At 49.3% G+C, this 22,875-nt stretch overlaps 1 protein-coding gene across 1 annotated transcript in view; it reads right to left on the bottom strand.

Moving 5' to 3' along the window:
* HPS3 (HPS3 biogenesis of lysosomal organelles complex 2 subunit 1) overlaps window positions 1–22,875 on the bottom strand; it is a 472,707-nt gene that overhangs the window by 113,757 nt on the left and 336,075 nt on the right. The window contains exon 13 of the mRNA XM_085635071.1: window positions 16,267–16,458. Within this exon, the coding sequence (XP_085491197.1) occupies window positions 16,267–16,458 (192 nt within the window). The remainder of the gene's footprint in view (window positions 1–16,266; window positions 16,459–22,875) is intronic.

Below are 22,875 nucleotides of genomic sequence, written 5' to 3'. Positions count from 1 at the left end.
CCCCTTCCACTCACTTTCCCTCACCCTCTCTTTTCCTCACCCTCTGCCTTCCCCTCTCCCATTTCCCTTTCCCTCTCCATTCTCCTCACTCCACCCTCTGCCTTCCTCTCACCCTCACCCCATTCTTTCCCTTCCCCCTCCCTTTACCCTCTCCCTGTCCCTCTATACCCTTCCCTGCTCAATCCCCTCTCCCCTCCCTCTCACTTTCCCACCCCATCCCCCTCTTCCTTACCCTTACCCTCTCTTCCCCTTCCACTTCCTCTCTCCTTCCCCTCTCCCTCTCCCCACTTGCTTTCTCCGTTTCCCCCTCCCTTCCTTTCTCCCTTCCCTCTCCCTCACCCTCTCCCTCCCCTCACCCTCTCCCGTCCCCTCACCCTCTCCTTCCTCTCACCCTCTCCCTTCCTCTCACCCTCTCACTTTTCCTCACCCTCTCTCTTCCCTTCCCCACTCACTTGCCCTATCCATCTCCTCCTCCCTTCCTATTTCTCTTTCCCTCTCCCTTCCCTCCCCCTCTCACTCTGCCTCTCCCTCCCCTCTCCCTTTACCCTCCTCTTCCCCTCTCCCTTTCCCATCCCCTCTCCCTTCTCTCTCCCGCTACCTCCCCCTCCATTACCCTCCCCCTCCCCTTCACTCATTTTCCCTACCCCTTCCCTCCCCCTCCTCCCCTCTCTTTCACCCTCTCCCATCCCCTCACCCTTTCACTTCTTCTCCCCCTCTCCCTTTCCCTCACCCTCTCCCTTTCCCTCACCCGTTCACCTCTTCACCTCTCCCACACCCTCTGACTCTTCTTCCCCTCCCCTCCCCTCCCCTTTCCCTTTCCCTCTACCTTCCCCTCTCCCCTCACTCCACCGCTCCATCCCCCCCCCCTCCCATTCCTCTCCCTTTCCCCTCTCCAGGTCCCATTTTACCTCTCCCTTCACCTCTCCCTCACCCTTTCCCTTCCCCTCTCTCTCCTCCTTTCCCTCACCTTCTCCCTTCCCCTCACTCTTTCCCTTTTTCCTCACCCTCTACCTCTCCCTTGCCACTCGCCTTCCCCCCTCCCCCTGTCCCTTCCCTCTCCCTTCCCCTCACCCTTTTCTTTCCTTTCCTCTCTTCCTTCCTCGCTCTTCACCCTTCCCCTCTTCCTCTCCTTCCCTTCTCCCTCTTCCTCTCCCTTCCCCTCTTCCTTCCTCTCACCCTCTCTATCTTCCCCACACTCTCCCTTCCTATTTCCCTTTCCCTCTCCCCTTCTCTTCCCTCTCCTTTCCCCTCTCCTCCCCCGCTCTCTGCCTCTCCCTCCCCCTCTCTCGTCCCTCTCACTTCACCCTCCCCTTCCCCCTTTCCCCTCCCCCTTCTCTCTTCCACCACCTCCCCCTCTACTTTCCCCCTCCATTCCCCTCACCCTCCCCTTCCCCTCTCCCTGCCCCTTCCCCTCTCCCAGCTCTACCCTCTTTCACCCTCTCCCTTCCCCTCACCCTTTCACTTCCCTTCTCTCCCTCTGCCTTTCCCTCAACCTCTCACTCATCCGTTCCCCTCTTCACCCTCCCACCCCCTCTGACTCTTCCTTCCCCTCCCCTTTCCCTCTACCTTCCCCTCTCACCCCACCCCATCACTCCCTCCTCTCCCCTTCCCCTCTACAGGTCCCATTTTCCCTCTCCCTTCCTCTCTCTCCCTTCACCTCTCCCTCACCCTTTCCCTTCCCCTCTCTCTCCTCCTTTCCCCTCACCTTCTCCCTTCCCTTCCCCTCACCCGTTCCCTTTTTCCTCACCCTCTACCTCTCCCTCTTCCCTTCCCACTTGCCCTCCCCCTCTCCCTACCCTCTCCCTTCCCCCTCAGCCTTTTCTTTCCCTTTCCCTTCCCCTCTTCCGCTCTTCAACCTCACCCTTTTCTTTCCCTCTTCCTCTCCCTTTCCCGCTCTTCACCCTTCCCCTCTTCCTTCCACGCTCCCTTCCCCTCTCCCTCCTTCTCCCTTCACCTCACCCACTCCCTTCCCCTCACCCTCTATCTTCCCCTCTCCCTCACACTCTCCCTTCCACGTTCCCTCTCCCTCACCCTTTCTCCTTTACCTCCACCTCTCCCTTCCCCATCCCTCACCATCTTCCTCTCCCTTCCCTTCCGTCTCCCATCTTCTCTCTCGCCCCCTCCCACTCCCTCACCCTCTTTTCCTCACCCCTTTCCTCTCACCATCTCCCTTCCCCTCCCCAGCACCTCTCCCTCCCCCTCTCACCCTTTCTCCCTCACCTCCACCTCTCCCTTTCCCATCACCCTCCCTCACCCTCTCCCTCCCTTTCTTCTCATCCTCCCCTTCTCCCTTCCCTCTCACTTTCTCACCCTCACTTTTCCTCACCATAACCCTTATCCCCTCCCCTTTCCCCTCACCCTTTCCCTCATCCTTCCACTTCCCCTCACCCTCACCATTCCCCTTTCCCTTCTCCTCTCCATTACCCTCTCTCCAACCTCATCCTTCCTCTCACCCTTTTTTCCCTTTCACTCTCCCTTTTTCCTCTCCCTCTCCCCTCCCCTCTCAATTCCTCTCTCCCTTCCCCTCTCTTCAACCTTCCCCTGTTCCTCTCCCTTCCTCACTCCCTATCCTCTCTTCCTCCTTCTGCTCCATTCCCCTAACCCTCACCCTCACTCTTTCCCTCTCCTTTACTCCCCCTCTTCCCTTCTCCCTACCCCTCTACTTCACCCTCTACCTTTCCCCCACCCTCTCCCTTCCAATTCTCTATGCCTCACCCTCTCACTTTCCATCACCCTAATCCTTTCCCCTCTCCACCTCTCACTTCCCCTCTCCTTTCCTTCACTCACTCACCATTTCTTTTTTCCTCCTTCTCCCTTGCCCTCACCCTCTCACATTCCCTCACCCTCTCCCCTTCTACTCACCCTCTCCTTCCCCTCATTTTTATATATTATAACATGTATATATATATATATCTTATAACCCACATACACATATGTATATATATATATATATATATATATATATATATATATATATATATATATATATATATATATATATATATTTTATACACCCCCCCTAAAACTCAAAAAATGCCATTGGCACCCCAAAACCCAAACCCACCCTGAACCCTAAAATTAGCCTAGGTACCCCAAAACCCATACGCATGCTGAACCCTAAAATTATTCTTTGCAGCCCAAAAGCCATACCCACCCTGAACCCTAAAACTACACCAGCCACCCCAAAAGCCAAGCCCACCCAGAACCCTTAAACTACCATTAACACCCCAAAATCCAAAAGCACAGTGAACCCTAAATTTACACTGGGCACCCCAAAACCCAATCCCACCCTGAACCCTAAAGTTACCCCTACACCTCAAAACCTAAACACACCCTGAACCCTAAAATTACCCTGGGTACCCCAAAACCCAAACCCACCCTGAGCCCTAAAATTACCCTTACCACCCCAAAAACCATACCCACTCTGAACCCTATAATTTCCATGGGCACTCCAAAACCCAATTCAACACTGAACCCTAAAATTACCCTGGGCACCCCAACACTCATACCCACCCTGAACAATAAAATTACCCGTGGCACCTGAAAACCCATACCCACGCAGAACCCTAAATATTTCCTTGCTACTCCAAAACAAATACCCACCGTAAAACTTTAAATTACCATTGGCCCCCCAAAACCCAAACCCACCCTGAAACCCAAAATTACCTTTAGCACCCCAAATCCCAAACCCACCCTGAATCCTAAAATTACCATGGGCACCCCAAAACCCAAACCCACCCTGAATCCTAAAATTACCTTTACACCCCAACACCCAAACCCACCCTGAACCCTAAAAATAACCCTGGGCACCCCAAAAACCATAATCACCCTGAACCGTAAAATTACCCTTGGCACCTCTAAACCCATACCCACCCTTGAAACTCACTGGGGGCTGTAATATACATACAAACCCAGAGATGCTTTTGGCGCACCCAGAGCACTATTGTATTACAGAAGTGGCCGAAGATGCTGAAGTCGCCCCTTCTGTAATACTAATAGCACTAGCGCTATCTTTAGAGGGCTTTCCCTCATGGGATGGGGAAGTGGCCCCATGCAAATAAGGAGGTCACTTTGCCTCTGCTCCCACGCCCGAATACTGATGAGGAGTAGAGGCAAGCAGGCCCTTATATGAGGCAAAGGACAGTGCAACAAAAAAGTCGGCACATCATTAGTGTGCCACCTGAAGGAAACCCTCTGGAGTGGGCAATTAAGGTCCCATCGACCCCAAGATACCCTCTGCAAGCTTGCAGTCACTCACTGCACCAACCAGCAGATGGATCACTGTCCCATCTGTAAAGTGCAAGCGGCTGCCATCTGCACTATGAAATATGGTGTGGTTTGTAAGGAGCTGCTCTGTCTTTCACTGAATGCACTGCCCCTTGAGGACAACTCATTTATGATAATAAAGGCAAATCCTAGTGTGTGTGAGGTACATGTTTTGAAAGGTGCGCTGACACTGGCCTGAACAGTGCACCTGTTCAGTAATCTGAGTCCTGTTGCGCTTCAATGGAAATGCTTCAACTTAAACTAGGAAAGTTGCTGTTCTGTTTTTCAGGAACTTTCCTTCCAGCTAGATTGGCAGTTTACAGGGAAGTTAGTGGTAGATTCCATAACAGTGAAGTGGGAATCTGATTATGGTGAATGCTTCCTCAGCCATGAATGAAGGCCGAATGACTCCCACGAAGATCTTTTCCACAAAATGTCAGAATTCAGTAGGGCAGCCTTATTTTGGCTGAGCATGGAGATTTCAATTTGGTGTTGGACCCTAAAATGGACAGGTTAGTTTCCTGAAGAACAGTCATACAGAGGTTTGGTGGGAATACAGCAACACTACCAGGAAAGTGTGAAGGGCATACCTATTGGTCTCAGGTGCATAAATCTTACTCATGCCTGGACCTCTTTTGGTTTCCGTTGGTAATGCGGGTCAGGTGATCACAACTGAGACAGGGTCTATTCTTTTTTGACAATAATCAGTTTTCTATATCTTTCACACTGCCCTCTAAGTTCTTCTATACTCAAGCCTTTTTTCCCTGAGCCGACTATTGTCAAAAATCTCAATATGATCAGGCTGGTACGTGATCTGGAATTAGTGTAGGATATTGCTAAAATATGGTTTGGGTCCAAGAGAATAGCCTTGGGAGAAGGTGACTGCAACATTAAGATAAGAATAAGGCTGGTACCAGCTCAATTGAAGGGGAATCTGAAGACTCAGGTAAATTCAACTAATAAAATGAGGTTATTATATTCAAAACACTCATTATAATTATAGCAAAAAAGACTACTTTCTGAACTTCTACTTCTAGGAACCATATTGCTATGATTAGAAATGTGGAAGGAACTCAGCACATGATTGATAAGCTGCAAGTACCTACTGATTTTTAATACTACTCTGTTTTCAGTTCTAGAATTTAAACAGGAGGACCAATCTGCCTATTTTCACAATTTCCCCTTCCCTACACGACGGAGGGAAATGGATAAGGTACTTGAGGACCCATTTCCTGAGTAAGAAATAACTATAACCCTCATTATGATAGCGGTCAGACGAGTGTCCGAAGGATATCGCTGAGGGATGGAGACTGCCCGACAAGTAGTCAGCAGCTCCACCATATTAAGATCTGACCGCCGTGAAGGTGGTCGGAAACATGCAGTTTACTATTGCGGCTTGTGCTGCAGCCCGGAAAAGGGGCGCTGCACAAACCGCAATTGGAAAATGCATGCCTACAAACAACCATGCACCGTGTGACAGGCATAAGGTGCGTGGCACATGATCCATGGATGTTTGAGGGGGGCACAATATGGACCCATAGCAGAGGCCTACGGAGGATGGGGGCCCTGCTAGGGGCCCCCAAATTCCCCTTCCATTTGCCTTTACCGGCAGAGCGGGGGACCGCCTTGTAGAGCTGAGGAAAAGGGACATCCTAATCCCTACGGCAGTGCCTCCGCAGGCACTGCCTCCATTGTAGGGATTAGGATATGACTGCCGCCTGACGGGCTTTTTGAGCCTGTCTGAGGCAGAGGTCTTTCCTCCCGCCCAAATCCCTTCGTCTGGTGGTATGTCAATACGGCGGTCGAGCCAATACACTGAATGTCAGGCAGACCGCCACTGCCGGCCTGTCTGTGGAGCTCCACCCAACATCCTAATGAGGCCCTATGAGTCACATACAGAAAATGATTGAAGGTCCTGGTCTGGACGGCCTTCCACCTATTTTTTATAAAACATTCATGGAACAAATGAGGGCACTCTTCACCAGAACATTGAATTATTTCATGAAGACCAGCAAAGTTTCTCATTTTTTTTCCAAGTCTGTACTTACTTTTAGACTGAACTTGATAAATATCACATTTGCGCTAAAGAGAACAAGATCTGCTCTTCTTTTGGGTCCATGGCTGGTTTTAAACTGTGGTGCAAAAATCTTGTATAGTTTAGCCATCCACTTGCAGTTTTACTAGCCATTACCTATCCGAATAAATTCCCCTTTATAAAGAATCAGCAGATAGAGAATATAGGACATGGGCTCAAGAGACCGGCCATTTTCGCAACTATCTCTTCCAAGAAAGCTTTCGATAGGTTTGAATGAACTTTTATTGCCTTGACATTGGTCATGCATATAATTCAATCATGCCATGTTTTGTCACCTTGGGAATGGCGTGATCTATATCAGCTTAAACCCGGACCTCTCGTCTCAGTTTAAGTATTCAATGGCTCGCGTAGCTTATCGGAAACTAAAAGAGTCAGTTACATAAAAATCAAATACGAATAAGTGCTCATGGGGCAAACAAAATGTGGTTTACTCAGCCTCTCCATTGCAAGACCTTTTACTGATTTAAATTAGTGATTTCTTCAAAGCTGAAAGAATTCTTAAAGTAGAAACATGACCTTTGTAGGAACATCGAAGAAGAGGGCAGGCAACACATCAGTGATCAGACCTTGAAAGAATCAACAAGTGTCCAATATAAGGAATATTGTTCTAAACTGTTCATTAGACAGTACTTACAACACAAAAGACCGCAAAAAATAATCTGACTCCCCAAAAGGATGGAAACTATGCCCTCTTTTAGGCAATATGCTCCACATATGGTGGTGCTGTAAGTTCACTAAATAATTTTGTATAGTGTTGGATAGCAATTTGGTGTGTTCTCCATACGCCGCCACACATAAAAGAAAAGTAGAAATGGGTTATAGTAAGCTCTGCTCAAGGCGTAGGCACACAATTGTTGGTCCAACTACTTCAGAATTAGGTTGTTTTATCTGTGATCTAGTTGCACAAGTTACTACTTGTGTAACGATATATCTGTAAGGGACATTAGTGATAGATTCCTTACCTTAGAATATCCCCAGGCGTCAGACTGGATCCGGAAAGTTTTGCTAGCAGTACCCCTGCGCATCAGTAGGTGGCGTCCTGCAGCTCCACTTCCGTCGCTGGCGTCGTAACCGCCGAGAGGACGTCACGGAGACTACTTAGGCACCACCCATGCGCGCTGACGTCAGTTCTGTGCACGACTTTCCGCGCCAGGAACGCAGAGCCATGCAAGAAACTGACCACTGGTGCCATGAAACTAGGGCCCTGTAAGGGGATGACCTTAACCCTAGAAAGCTGTTTGCAGAACGGGGAGGAGGGGTGGGTCGGTAAGGAAACTATCACTAACTAATGTCTCTTACAGATATATCGTTACACAAGTAGTAACTTGTGCATCTGAAAGAGACACGTTAGTGATAGATTCCTTACCTTATAATAGATACCCCAGCAATACCAACCCTGGTGGAGGGTCCGCGAACAGATCACACCAGAAAGTCACGGAGAACACAACGGCCAAAGAAGCTGTCTCTCCGGACCTGTCAAGGCAGTAATGCTTGGTAAATGTGTGCAGCGAGGCCCACGTAGCTGCCTGACAAATGTCCTGCAAGGGAACGCCGCGTCCCAAGGCAGTGGTGGCTGCAGTTGCCCTGGTCGAATGGGCACGCAGCCCCACAGGAGGCTCCCTCTTAGCCAAGGAGTAACATGCTTTGATGCACAGAACGACTCACCGCGAGATGGTCTGTTTGTGCACAGCCCGACCTTTTTTGGCGCCCACGTAGCCAACAATGAGCTGGTCATTCACCCTGAACTGCTGCGTACGCTTCAGATAGAATGCGAGCGCACATTTTGGGTCCAGACGGTGGAGCCTTGAAGGATGCGGAGGCAGAAAGAAGGAGGGCAAAGTGATGGTCTGCCCGATGTGGAAGGGCGTGACAACCTTTGGCAAGAAAGAAGGACAGGTCCTTAAAACCACCTTGTCCGGATGAACAGAAAGAAAAGGAGGCTTGGAAGAAAGAGCCTGGAGCTCACTCACTCTTCTGGCAGAGGTGATAGCTACCAGGAAAGCCGTATTGAGAGTGAGAAGACGCAAAGGACAGTTATGAAGGGGCTCGAAGGGAGCGCACATCAGATATGTCAACACAAGGTTTAAGTCCCACTGAGGCATTATGAACGGCACCGGAGGAATCGTGTGGGTAATGCCTTTCAGGAAACGGTTAACCGGGGACTTAAAAAGAAGGCTGATCTGGAAATAAAAAGGCGGAGATGGCTGAAAGATAACCCTCGATAGTGCCCAGAGCAGAGCCCTACTGGGCCAAGGACAGGAGGAACAGAAGGACTTCAGAAAGAGGGGTATAAAGGGGATCCACAGCCTTAGCTGTACACCCTGCCACAAATTTGTTCCACCTGCAGACATATAACGTTTTAGTGGAGGGATGCCTGGCTGCCAGAATGACATCACAGACTTCAGGAGGAAGATCGAAAGCTGTCAACTGTCAATCTCCACGCATGGAGGTGGAGGCTGGACAGGTTCGGGTGGAGGACCGTCCCCTGCTGCTGCAACAGAAGTTCCTCCTGAAGAGGCAGTCGGATCGGGGGATCGATCGCCATGCTGAGTAGCTCGGGATAAGAGTATCTTCGTGCCCAATCCGGAGCCACAAGGATGACTTGGGCCCGGTCGCGCTGAATCTTCTTCAGCACTCTGGGCAGAAGTGGTATAGGCGGAAAGGCGTACAACAGACCGCAGCTCCACTCGTGACGAAAAGCGTCACCGAGCGAGTGCCGCCTTGGAAATTCCAACGCGCAGAACTGATGACATTGCTCGTTCTCTTCGGTGGTGAATATATCTAACCAAGGCTCTCCCCACTGCTGAAAGAGACCTTGCGCCACGTCCGAGTTCAGACGTCACTCATGATCCATCAAGCACCGGTGGCTGAGTTCGTCCGCCCTAGCGTTCAGTGAACCTGCCAGGTGTTCAACCACCAAGGTAATGCCTTGATGTTCCAGCCATGTCCAGAGGTCCAGGACCCCACCCCGCCTTGTTTGTTGCAATACCACATGGCGGTGGTGTTGTTCGTGAACACCTGCACCACACTTCCCTGAACAGAGGGAAGGAATGCTTTCAGTGAAAGTCGGATCGCCCGAAGCTCCAAAAGGTTGATATGGAGCCGGGACTCCGCCGGAGACCAGAGTACTCTGATCTCCGCCTCTCCCAAATGGCCTCCCCATCCCAGGCGGGACCCATCCGTCACCACTGTGTGCTCCGGTTGGGGAAGGGAGAGGGATCTGCCACTGACCCAATCACGATTCGTGAGCCACCACCGCAATTGTTGTGCAGTGCCCTCCGAGATATGGACATGATCGGACAGGTTGTCCTGATGCTGCGCCCACTGGAACTTCAGGTCCCACTGCAGAGCCCACATATGCCATTTGGCATGTGTCACCAGCAGGATGCAGGAGGCCATCAGGCCCAGAAGCCGGAGGGTCAACCTGACTGAAACCCGGGACAGAGGTTGAAAGATCGGAATCATAGCCTGAATATCCCAGACTCGCTGCTCGGGAGGATAAACCCAAAACAGCGTTGAATCCAGAACCGCTCCAATGAAGGGGAGCTTCTGAGAGGGACTCAGGTGCACGTTGGTGGAGAACCCCAGCAAATGCAGGAGGTCGGCCGTAGTCTGAAGGTGGTTGACGACTGCCCGGGGCGAGCCCTCCAACAACCAGTCGTCGAGGTAGGGGAAGACTGACACCCCCGACCTGCGCAGATGAGCTGCGACCACCGGTATCACCTTTGTGAACACCCGAGAGGCGCTGGTAAGGCCGAAGGGGAGCACGGCAAACTGAAAATGGTCCTGGCCTACCGTGAACCGCAGGTAACGCTGGTGGGCCGGCAGGACGGGGATGTGAAAATATGCATCCTGCAAGTCCAACGCTACCATCCAGTCTCCAGGGTCGAGGGCAGCCAAGACCTGAGCCAGAGTCAGCATTTTGAACTTCTCCTTCCGGAGGAAGCGGTTGAAGTCCCGGAGGTCCAAGATGGGACGCAGACCCCCTTTGTCCTTCTTGGGGACCAGAAAGTAGTGGGAGTAACAAAACACTCCCTACTGCTGGCACAGGAACGCACTCGATAGCCCCCTTGGCCAAGAGGGCCGCAACTTCCTGCTGGAGAGTCGCCTGACATGCGGTGGTACCGAGGTGGCATGGCTGGAGGGGTAGACTGAAAGGGAAGGGAGTAACCCTTGCGGATGATCTGCAACACCCATTTGTCTGATGTGATAGCGTGCCAGTGGGGGAGGTGATGGCGAATCCTGCCACCCACTGGCATGGGGTGCTCCACAAAGCTCGGATTAGGAAGGTTTGGAGGTAGGAGCAGCGGGGGCGGAGGTAGACTGTCTCCCACGCTGATTCCCAGAGCCGCCCATGCAGAAGCCGCGTCCGCGCTGAGGCTGGTTCTGCACAGGCTTGCTGAAGGAACATGCCTGGGCGCCCCTGCCTTGGCCACGAAAGGAACGAAAACAAGGAGTAGCCGTGCTCTTCGTGGAAAGACCCAAGGACTTGGCCGTGGCCCGCGAGTCCTTAAAACGCTCCAGTGCACTGTCGGCCTTACAGCCAAACAGGCGAGTGCCATCGAAGGGCATGTCCATGAGCGAGCTCTGGACATCGGGCGAGAACCCAGTAGATTGCAACCAGGCACGGCGACGCAGCGCCACAGTCGTAGAAATCGCCCTGCCCAACGAGTCAGCGGTGTCCAAACCACACCGAATGGAGAACTTAAACGTATCCTTACCCTCAGCAACCGCCTGGGAAAGCACAGCATGGACCTCCTCAGGACACTGAGGTAACACCTGAGCAACCGTATCCCACACCGCGTGGGAATAGTGGCCCAATAAGCAGGCGGTGTTCACCGACCACAGCCCCAAGCTGGCCGAAGAGAACAACCGCTTACCGAACTGTTCCAGCTTCTTGGAGTCCTTATCTGGCGGAGCTGTGGGAAAGGCACTCTGCGACGTCGAGGCTTGGATGACCAGACTCTCAGGCGTGGGATGAGTGGTCAGAAACGCGGGGTCACCAGGCGCCGGGTGGTGACACCTGGCGACATTCTTATCCTCAGAGGCCCACGTGGCCGGCCGTGACCAAGTGTCCAACAGGACGTCGGTGAGGGCGTCGTTGAAGGGAAGCAGTGGCTCCGACCAAATAGACGCCGTCTGGAGCACCTCAGTGAGAAGATTAGTTTTGAGGGCCACCATAGGAAGATCGAGGTTGAGGACCTCAGCAGCCCGACGGAGCACCATCGTATAGGAAACACCCTCCTCCATGGTAGGTGGGGGAGAGGTAAACCCCGGGTCAGAAGAGACATCGAGGTCGCTGGCGTCCTCCAGATCGTCCATGCAGTCCTGCTCGGAGTCACACTGACGGGCAAGAGGGTCCTCGGACCCCTCCCAGTCATCCTCCCCCTCCGTTGCAGGAGGAACAGGCCGCGGCGGTAGAGCTGGGGAAGGGACATACGGCATCGGAAACGGCACCGTGAACGACCCCGGCCGGCGCCGTCTCCCAATGCGGATCCCAGGCAGGAACAAAATGGTCCTGGAACCGGGGCAAGGGCGGAACAAACGACACCCACTGTGGTGCCAGAGGCGGGGCCGAGGGCGGCGCTGGGGCCGGAGCTGGCAGCGCCAGCCCTCAGGGTGCCGAGGCCGGAGCCAATAGCGTAGGATCCTGTGGTGCCGAAGCTGGATCCGCCAGCGGCGCTGACGGCCAAACAGGATCTGGACACGGGACCACGGGGCCCGAAGGCGCGCCTGCGGGAGCCCAAGGCCTAAACAGGCGGTCCATGATGGCAAGAAAGTCTTTCACCTGATCGGGAGTCGCCGATGGACCCGGGTAAGGCGGGTAGGCCGCGGGACTCCCAGGCTCCAAAGGAGCCGCAGGGGCAAAACCCCTGTCCCCCTTGTCTGCATCCGAGGACCGACGGGTGGACATCGGAGAGCGAACACGCTTCTTTGACTTCTTTTATGTCGTCGCTTACCAGAATCCGAGGGCGAAGACTTGGAGCCCGAGGAGCAACAACTGCGGCCCCGCGAGCGGTCCCGGGAACGGTCCCTGGACCTGGAACGGCGCTGGGACGAGTGCCGGACCTCCAGTAGTTTCCGGCGCCACTCCCTCAAGGCCTTCGGGCCATGGCATGATAGTCCCGGGAGTCGTGGTCGGTCTCCAGGCAGTAGAGGCAAACATCGTGGGGGTCCGCCACCGACATATTGCGACGGCAGGCCCCACTAGACTTAAATCCAGGCATCCCTACGTCCACCAGGAGAAAAAAGGGGGAGACAAAAGTCTCAAAAGAATAGTCAAAAAGTGACTAAGGTACGTGCTCTATCCGGATCTGCGCTTGCTGGCGCGGAAAAAGAACTGACGTCAGCGCACATGGGTGGCGCCTAAGTAGTCTCTGTGACGTCATCTCGGCACTTACGACGCCAGCGATGGATGTGGAGCCGCAGAACGCGACCTACTGACGCGCAAGGATACTGCTAACAAAACTTTCCGGATCCAGTCTGACGCCTGGGGATATTCTAAGGTAAGGAATCTATCAATAACGTGTCTCTTTCAGATTCGCCTCATGAGACTTTTTTTTACTTCATTACTTTGAAAGGCACACCTCATGCACTGAAGAAGAGCCAAATTGCTAGGAATGTGCTGAATTATTGGACAAAACAAATTTTATATGCAATGGATCAAATCACAAATTATTATTAGAGTAAGATCAAAAGAATGAAATATATAGGCTTTCCTACTTTCGGTTATTTTTTGTTGTGTGGACTGGTGTTTTTTTCAATGTTTTCAAAAATAGCAAAAATCACAGGATATAAGGAATGTGTTTTTCCAGTGGCCATAAAGAATTTGGGTCAATTCTTCCTTCCAGCTTCTAATGAACATCTCTGTACCTTTTCCTTGAACTTTATCTTACAAGTAACTTTTTATTATTCTCCTTAGTTCCCTGCTCATCTCATTTTTTATCAATTATACTCCTTCTTTCAAGCCGACCAAACCCACCCTGTGTGCATGTATGGGGATATGGTTGAAGAGTTAATAAACTTGAAGAGTTAATAAGGTCAAGAGTTAATAAACAGTGTTCTACTGTCTGATCTGGGCCTGTTTCTGCTCTACATTGTTATAGGGGAGAAGTCTGTTATGGAATTATTAGGCAAACGTTTACCTATAAGATGTTTAGTGCCATCAAACCATGCATGCTGCTGTACAAAGAAGCAGATGAGAAAGTAAACACACCTCATAACCTGCAAGATGCCATGGATCATTTGCCTGGGATGTTCACACCTTGAATGAAGTTTCTTTTACCAACTTATGGGATTTTATGTTTACTTGAAAGCAAGCTTGAGGACTGCCCAGATGTGATTTTATCAAGCATGTTGTCCTTTATTAGTAAGCAGTGTGAAGACAGTCCTCCTGCTGTGCTTGTGTGAATGTTTCACAGGGCACGTTACCCTTGTGTTCTGTACAGCATTCACTGTTTTAGGGCATGTTATGTCTAGGAGGAAAAAAGCACCGCTCAATACTTTTTCATTAAATGCAGCCACAGTGGCTTTGTCAAGTGTCAGGATTTGTTTCGGTACCACAGGTTCCAAGCTTCTTTTTGGCATAGAGGCAGTGGGAAGGATAGTTGAACTTGGTGGTTCTGGAGCTTTATCATGAACACGTTCTACTTCTGTATGCAGGCTCAGAACAGGTTCATGCCCAAAATATCACATACTAGAAAAAACACAGAACAGATGCTGCCTTTTTATGCTTCTGAGCTACACTGTGAGCAGCTCATACACGAAGTCATAGATTTTCTGACTTAATGTATATGCTGTGGCAAGCAGTTTGAACTAAACTAGTCCACGGGCCCTTCAGTAGCTGTGAATGTTTGCTGAAGATGCTCATGATACGCTCCATCTGTATAAGGGGAAGTCTGCTTTCAGACCATGACACTATAAAAGTACGAAGAGGAGTAGGGGATGCAGTGCTGTATGGGAGGACTTGGATTCTGAAGGTCCCATACACCCAGCCTTCCCTACTGCCACAATCGTCATACCGGACCTTTCAGGACGCAAAGCTCCGCCCCACTCATAGGGAAGAAGGATGACATTATGCTGGTGCCTCTCACACAGCCCAGAGACCCTGCTCATAGTCCGGCTGCAAACTTGGTGGCCACTACATAGCAATGTGAAATGAACAAGGAGCTGAATCCATATGAGGTGAGCCATGCTGCCAAAATAGGAGTGTAAATTGTTCAAGAGATCCTAGGCAGTCCAGACACTTTGAACATGGCCAAAATGGCATAGTAAGTGACTTACAATGGTCTGAGTGTGCCATATTGGGAACATTCATCATAGGAAATTCTTAAAGAAGAGGCTGCACTTGTACTGCCTTGACAACAGAGGACACCAAACCAGTAGTAGTGCAGCAAAATCTGGCGTTTTCCAGTTTTCATTGTAAATTTATATTCCCTTTGGCAGTGTTTTACCAGATAAAATGGCTTTTAACCGAAAACCAGAACCCCTAAAATACTATACTTGACTCATGAACAACTACTCTTTTACCCACATCTAATAAGATCAGCCCAACTAATTTTAAGGACTCTAGACGTAACTGGACCTATCTTTTCACATACAGAGACTCTTTCAAGGCGTTAGGAGAAATATCAGGGTAACGAGATCCTGTGTTTGTTTACTCCGGGTTGGTTTATGAATGGTACATTAAGTGATGATTTTTTTAAATGAGGCGCACCAGAGAGAAGTCTTAAATTGACTTTATGACATTCTTACGATTTGTAGTCATATGCATCGACAATGTAATAATGAAACTTATGAATCACATATACATGCGTATATCAAGAATTGTTTTTTGATGCAAGATCACTTTTTCATTTTACCAAATTATGAGATTCATAAAAAGGATACAGAATTGTTTAAGCTCAGTTCAAATATGTTATGTTGTTTTCAGCAATTACTTCATAGTGTTACAGAGAGTTGTGCATAAACCTCAAGATACATTTTGGAACACATCTGCAAAGCTACACTTCTGAGAGTATCTGTGGTCGCTAACATTTAGCCTATTGCTCAGCTTTGCACACACTGCCCTTGCTTCCCTGCAGCCAACACACAGCTGATTTGAGAAGAGGTAGGAGTGTATTACTTCTCACACAGAAAGAAGCGACAAACGTGCTGTGCGTGCAGAGTGAACAAAAATAGAGCATTTCTGCCATGAAACATTTGCTATGCTTTCTTAACCCTAACTATCAAGTCCAACATTTTAAAATGCAAAGCAAAAGCAAGAGACTACAGGAGGCAGCAAAGGTACGGATCCTTTTGTCTATCCATTGACTACCAAAAACCATTTCACTTTTCGAAATCGCCCAAAATATTCATAATAATTATAAAGTCCTTAAAACCGGACTATACTTTATGATGCACGTGCCAACATTAGCAGACTTACTTCAAGAATTCATAACATGGCTAATCTTCACTGACTGCTAGATGTTGCTTCTAAAGAAATATCAGCGTTCTCATTTCATTCAGGAGAAGGAGCTGCTAAAGGTGTCAGGGCCAGCCACGGCGATCCAGCATGGAAAACCTTTTACCTTGGCAATCTGAACTGGGAGACAGGTTATCCCCACTAACACTCATTCAGGCCCAGCAGGACCCAATTTAATCTACTACCAGTGAGTGGTTGATAGTTTGTACTTATTGCCCCTGACTTTGTAGGCAGTACCTTAATATTGTAGAACTTACACCTCACAATCCCCACCCCCCCTCCCAAGTATAGCAATACACAAGTAAATAAGTCCATTCAATTTAACACAAAATAGAACACATTCCAGTGCAGTGCATCTTTCTAAATATGTAACACTTGAGGGGAAACTAACATGTGGTAAGTGGTAACTGTTCAAAAATAATTAAAGAGCAGTGTATTTTACCAGATCCTCCGTTGTCTTCAATGGCTTCGCGTCTAGAAGTCTCCCCTTTGATATTGTGTCAATATAATGTGAAGTAAGTTTGCATAGAAGATCTTGAAGAATAGAATCTTGAGGACAAGCAACAACAAGAGCCTCCCAGAAATCTACCAATAATTGTGGCACATCATCCTCTTCATATCTTCCACACAGCTCCTAATAAAACAAGAAAATAGAAACCAACAGTGTAAGGAAGAGCAAGTCATAGTCATAGCAGTCAATGTTACCCAATGGTGCTTAAAATGGAGACATCCACCAATTGGTGTCCAACAAGGAAAATGCTACTTACCAGTATGCATCAGTTCTTGGCATGTAGAGCTGAAGAGTTGTACACTATGCCTAGATCGCCATCTGGTGTTGGGCTCGGATGCTTGCACTTTGTTGTTGTCTTGGAAGAGTCTTTTGTAGTCACAAGATAGGTGACTCCTCCCTTGGACGATAGTGCGCATGGGCATCGAATCCATCCTCCGATTGTCTTTCGCCATGATGGGAAATGATGGAGTCAGTAAGAAGTAAGAGATGTCCATGTGAATGTATCTAATTAAGATAATACTGGAGCAGATACAGGTTCCGGGGAGGCGGGTGGGCGTCTACAACTCTGCAGCTCTACATGCCAAGAAAAGATGCATACTGGTAAGTAGCATTTTCTGTTCGAGGCATATGAGCTGCAGATTGTACACTATGCATAGACTGTACAGCAGTGTCCCCCCTAGCAGTGGTCAACTGTACCTGTTGCAGTAGTTTGGAAAAGTGTTTTAAGAACAGCCTGGCCTAAAGAAGCTTGTTGCTTAGCCTGCACATCAACACAATAGTGTTTAGTGAAGGTGTGTGGTGTAGACCATGTTGCTGCTTTACATATGTCATCTAAAGGAATGTTCCCTAAGAATGCCATGGAAGCCCCTAGTTTGCGTGTTGAATGCGCTCTAGGGGGAATTGTTAATGTGCGTTTAGCCTTTTGGTAGCATATTTGAATGCATTTTACTATCCACCTTGTGATCCCAGCTTTGGAGATGGGGTTACCTTTATGAGATGGGGAGAAGGCAAAGTAAGGCTCTTTTGACGTCTAGTGTGTGAAGAGCGCTCTCTGCCACAGAGTTTGGGTTTTGGAAAAACACCGGTAACTCAACTAATTGGTTAAGATGAAAAGTAGAGATGACTTTGGGAAGGAATTTTGGATTTGTTCTGAGAACCACTTTGTTACGATGTATTTGTAAGAATGGTTCTTGTATGGTTAAATCCTGGATCTCACCCTTCCGAGAGAGGTAATTGCGACACGGGAAGCTACTTTCCATGTGAGGAACTGAAGTTCACATTTATGTAGAGGTTCAAATGGGGGAACCATGAGCCTGGTAAGAACAATGTTTAAATTCCACACCGGAGAGGGTGGCAGTCTGGGAGGAATTATTCTTTTAAGGCCCTCCACAAAGGCTTTAATTGCAGGTACTCTAAATAGTGACACGTGTTGTCTGGTTTGTAAATAAGCAGCAAGTGCCGCTAGATGTAATTGTATGGATGAATATGCTAGATTACATCCTTGTAAGTGTAGCAAATAGCAAATGATGTCCTGGATGGAAGCATCCAGCGGATCAATATTATTGCAGCAGATGACAAATCTTTCCCATTTTGCTGCAGAGCAAGCTCTACTAGTAGGGCATCTGGCTTCTTTAATGATGTTCATACAGTCCGGCGGAAGGTTAAGATAACCGAACTCTAGTACTTCAGGAGCCAGATCGCTAGATTCAGTTGACCTGGATCGGGGTGCCTTATCTCTCCATGGTTCTGCGTTAGCAATGTTGGGGGAGAGATGTAGTTTTTGGTGTGGAACTACTGAGAGTTCAAGTAGTGTTTTGAACCACGGTTGGCGTGCCCATGTGGAAGCCACCAGGATCATCTTGAGAGACTGTTGTCTGAGCTTGCGTACTACTAGGGGAATCAGTGGGAGTGGCAGAAATGCGTGCGCAAATCTGCCTTACCAGTTCATCCATATCGCATTGCCGTTGGACAACGGGTGTGGAAACCTAGCGGTGAAGGTTGGGCATTTTGTATTTGCGTGTGTGGCAAACAGATCTATACCTGGTTGACCCAACATTTGGAAAAATGGTTGAAGAACTTGGGGATGGAGTTCCCATTTGTGTATCTGCTGTGTTTGTCGACTTAGCAGTTCCGCAATCTGATTGTGAACTCCTTTAAGATGTTCTGCCAGCAGGTATATGTTTTGTGCAATGGCCCATCTCCAAATGTTTTGTGCGAGCTGGGACAGCTGCAAAGAATGTGTGCTTCCTTGTTTCTGTATGTAATACATGGCTGTCATGTTGTCTGTCCAGACTAGGACAGTCTTGTGCTGTAAATATACTTTGAATGATTTTAATGCTAGAAATATTACCAGTAATTCTAGGTGATTGATATGGAGCACTTTCTGTTGAGTGGTCCATTTGCCTTGAATTGTGTGGTTTAGGAGATGGGCTCTCCAACCGGTGAGAGATGCTTCTGCTGTTAGCACTATCTGTGGAACCGGCTCGAGGAACGGCCGCCCTTTGGACAGGTTTCGTGTGTTCCACCCCTGCAGAGAGCGATGTGTGCAGCTGTCCACCAACACCAGATCTGTAAGTTGTCCTTGAGCCTGGTTCCACTGATGTGCTAGGCATTCCTGTAAGGGGCGCATCTGAAGTCTTGCATGAGGTACGATAAAGATGCAAGAGGCCATCATTCCTATGAGTTGCATGAATACCCTTGCTGGGAGGGAATGCTGTGGTTGAAATCTGGCAATTAGTGTTTGCATACTGGCTATCCTGGCTGGATTGGGATACGCCAGAGCTCTGGAGGCATCTACTGTGGCCCCTAGATACTGATGTATGTGGGAGGGCTGAAGATTTGATTTGGGGTAGCTTACTGTGAATCCCAAGTCGTGTAGCAGCTGGATGGTTTGATGAGCGTGATGAACACACTGGTTGTATGACTTGGCTTTTATTAGCTAGTCGTCGAGATATGGAAAGACATGGATTTGTTTTCTTTTCAAGTGTGCTATTACTACCGCAAGGCACTTTGTGAACACTCTGGGTGCGGTGGTCACCCCGAATGGAAGGACTTTGAACTGATAGTGTTGTCCGTGCACTATGAACCTTAGATACTTCCTGTGAGCAGGGTGAATGGGAATGTGGAAGTAGGCGTCCTTGAGATCTAGTGTGGCAAGGAAGTCGCCTTGTTGAAGCAGTGGGAGGACCTGTTGGAGGGTGATCATATGAAAATTATCTGACTGTATATAGAGATTGAGGGGTCTGAGGTCGAGTATTGGCCTTAGTGTCCTGTCCTTCTCGGACATACAGCGAGTAAACCCCTGTTCCTTGATGCTGTAAGGGAACTAGTTCTATTGCCTGCTTTTGAAGCAGTGAGAGAACCTCTTGTTTTAAGAGCGTGAGGTGTTCCGTGGACATTGGTTGCTGTTTGGGTGGTATGGTGGGCGGGGTTGCTGTAAGTTCCAGGCAGTAACCATACTGGATAATTTGTCTTAATCACTTGTCTGTTGTGATGGAATCCCAGACAGGTAGGAACTGTGAGAGTCTCCCCCCGACCGGAGTGGAATGGTCTGGAAGGAAGTCACTGTTTGTTAGCGGGGGAGGCGCGAGTGTTGTTACATCGACCTCTCCCTTTGTTGTTATTTCTTCTGTATCCGCCTCTAAAATATCCTCTGTTGGGGGATGTTTGCATGGTGTTTTTGTAGGAAGAGGAGGCAGTCTCTGTTCCAATGTTTTTGGATGCTCCTCTATAGAAGGAGCGACGAAAGGAACCATGTGTGGATGGAGAATGTAATGCTCCCATGGATTTAGATCTCCGTGTCCTTTTTCATCTTCTCTAGAGTGGCGTCTAAAGCCAGTCCAAAAAGTTGTTCCTGATTGAACGGCTGGTTGATAGTTGTTTGTACCTCCTGTTTAAAGCCTAAGATGCGGAAAAAAAAATTTCGTCTGAGTAGCACACTAGTGTTAATGGACCTAGAGACTGTGTCAGCTGCATCAAGGGCACACTTGATTGATGCGTTAGTTATTAATTTGCCCTCTTAAATTAAATCATTTGCCTGGGTTTTGTATTGATCAGGTAAATGTTGTAATAGGGTTTCTAGTTGGTAATAGGGAGCCCTATCGTACCTAGAAAGTAATGCTTGGGTGTTGGCTATGCGCCAGTGATTAGCTGCTTGGGCAGCAACTCTCTTGCCGGAGGCATCTAACAACTTAGATTCCTTATCCGGAGGTGGTGCTTCACCGGAGGGTTGAGAGTTGGCGCATTTCCTAGCGTTAGTTACCACTAGTGAGTCTAAGGGTAGCTGTCCCTTGATATAGGTGGGATCATCGGGGGCAGGTTTATATTTTTTGTCAATCCTGGGATTGAGAATTCTAGCTCTCACTGGGTCTTTGAATATGTCGGGGCATGTTTAATGACCAGTTTTAGCACTGGCAGGATTTGGACAGTCTTCAGTGACTGTTCGAAGGTGTCTAGAAGGAAGTCCTCGTCTGCACGGTCTGAATGCATCTGAACACCATGGCAGACAGCAGCTCTATTCACAAGCTGACCAAAGCCAATATTGTCATCTGGGTGAGATGGTTTGGTTGTATATGGCTGGGGATCAGGGAGGTCTGGGGGATCTATTGGGTCATCATAATCGTCCCAATCGTCCTGTGGTGCTTCCGTGTTTAAAGCCTAAGATGCGGAAAAAAAAATGTCGTCTGAGTAGCACACTAGTGTTAATGGACCTAGAGACTGTGTCAGCTGCATCAAGGGCACACTTGATTGATGCGTTAGTTATTAATTTGCCCTCTTAAATTAAATCATTTGCCTGGGTTTTGTATTGATCAGGTAAATGTTGTAATAGGGTTTCTAGTTGGTAATAGGGAGCCCTATCGTACCTAGAAAGTAATGCTTGGGTGTTGGCTATGCGCCAGTGATTAGCTGCTTGGGCAGCAACTCTCTTGCCGGAGGCATCTAACAACTTAGATTCCTTATCCGGAGGTGGTGCTTCACCGGAGGGTTGAGAGTTGGCGCATTTCCTAGCGTTAGTTACCACTAGTGAGTCTAAGGGTAGCTGTCCCTTGATATAGGTGGGATCATCGGGGGCAGGTTTATATTTTTTGTCAATCCTGGGATTGAGAATTCTAGCTCTCACTGGGTCTTTGAATATGTCGGGGCATGTTTAATGACCAGTTTTAGCACTGGCAGGATTTGGACAGTCTTCAGTGACTGTTCGAAGGTGTCTAGAAGGAAGTCCTCGTCTGCACGGTCTGAATGCATCTGAACACCATGGCAGACAGCAGCTCTATTCACAAGCTGACCAAAGCCAATATTGTCATCTGGGTGAGATGGTTTGGTTGTATATGGCTGGGGATCAGGGAGGTCTGGGGGATCTATTGGGTCATCATAATCGTCCCAATCGTCCTGTGGTGCTTCCGTGTCATCAGGGTCGGTGAAAGGGTCATTGTTGCCTCCCCCACCCCCTAAATCATCATCATAATCCTGTGGTGGTGGTGAATGTGGTGGAAGTTTTGGAGGCTGTGGAGAAGAGACAAGCTTAGGAGGAAGAACAGGCTCAGGAGGAAGGACAGGCTCAGGAGGAAGAACAGGCTCGGGAGGAACAACAGGCTCGGGAGGAACAACAGGCTCAGGAGGAAGAACAGGAGAAGAGGGTCTTTATAGGTGAAGTGGCACAGTCTTTTTTCTTTACAGGCACTGCAGGAGTGTCTGGTGTGTTCAGCTTCCTCTTCTTGTGTGGAACAGCAGCCACATGTCCTGTTTTGGGGTCTATATGGAGTTTTTCTGCTTGGGATCGACAGGATCCGGTCGAAAAAAGTTCTTCCTCTTCGGTAACCGCTTTCAGCGCCGACTTCTTCGGGTCCGAGCGGGGCTTGGATTTCTGCTACGAGGCCTTAGGAGGTGGTTTGGGGTCCTTTGGCTTGGGTATGGAGATGGAATTTCTTTTGGGTTCCGAAGCCTTTGGCTCCGGATCCGATGGCTTTTCTTTCGGCATCGAGGTGGTTGGTGCAGACTTCTTTTTGGGAGTAGGTTGTTCTCCCGTCTTCAGTGCCGAAGGCACCTGCAGGACAGTGATATGCGGTTTGCTCAGTCCCGAGCTACCGGAAGGCTTGTCCTTTATCTTTGGAGCCGGGCCCGGGGGCGGGGCTTCTGAAGCTTGTTTTCGGTCGCGACTGGGGCCAGCAGGGGAAGTCTTGACCAGGGCCTTCTTTTTTTCAGGTGGAGTTGGGGTAGGGAAAGTTGTGTACTCACTCGTTGACCAGGAGTGATGTGGTCGTTTGAGTTGTCTGCTTTGGACACGATTTCCAGGTCCTCAGAATCCTCTTCCGGGACATTGGGTCCTTCATCGAAGATGTCCACTGCTGCCGGAGCTGCTCGCTGCGCCAGGATGTGTCGTCGAGCCCGGCGATCACGGATGGTCTTCTTAGATCGAAAAGAGGCGCAGGCCTGGCAATTGTTCTCGTCGTGCTCGGGTGAGAGACACAGGTTACAGACCTGGATGGTCACTGTGTGGGAAATTCTCTCCACACTGGGGACATTTTTTGAATGGTCCTTTCA

This window comes from Triturus cristatus, chromosome 11 (genome assembly GCF_964204655.1).
Source record: "Triturus cristatus chromosome 11, aTriCri1.1, whole genome shotgun sequence".
Lineage (NCBI taxonomy): Eukaryota > Metazoa > Chordata > Amphibia > Caudata > Salamandridae > Triturus > Triturus cristatus.
Note: the sequence above shows the minus strand (reverse complement) of the source record. Positions and strands in the feature narration are given on the sequence as shown.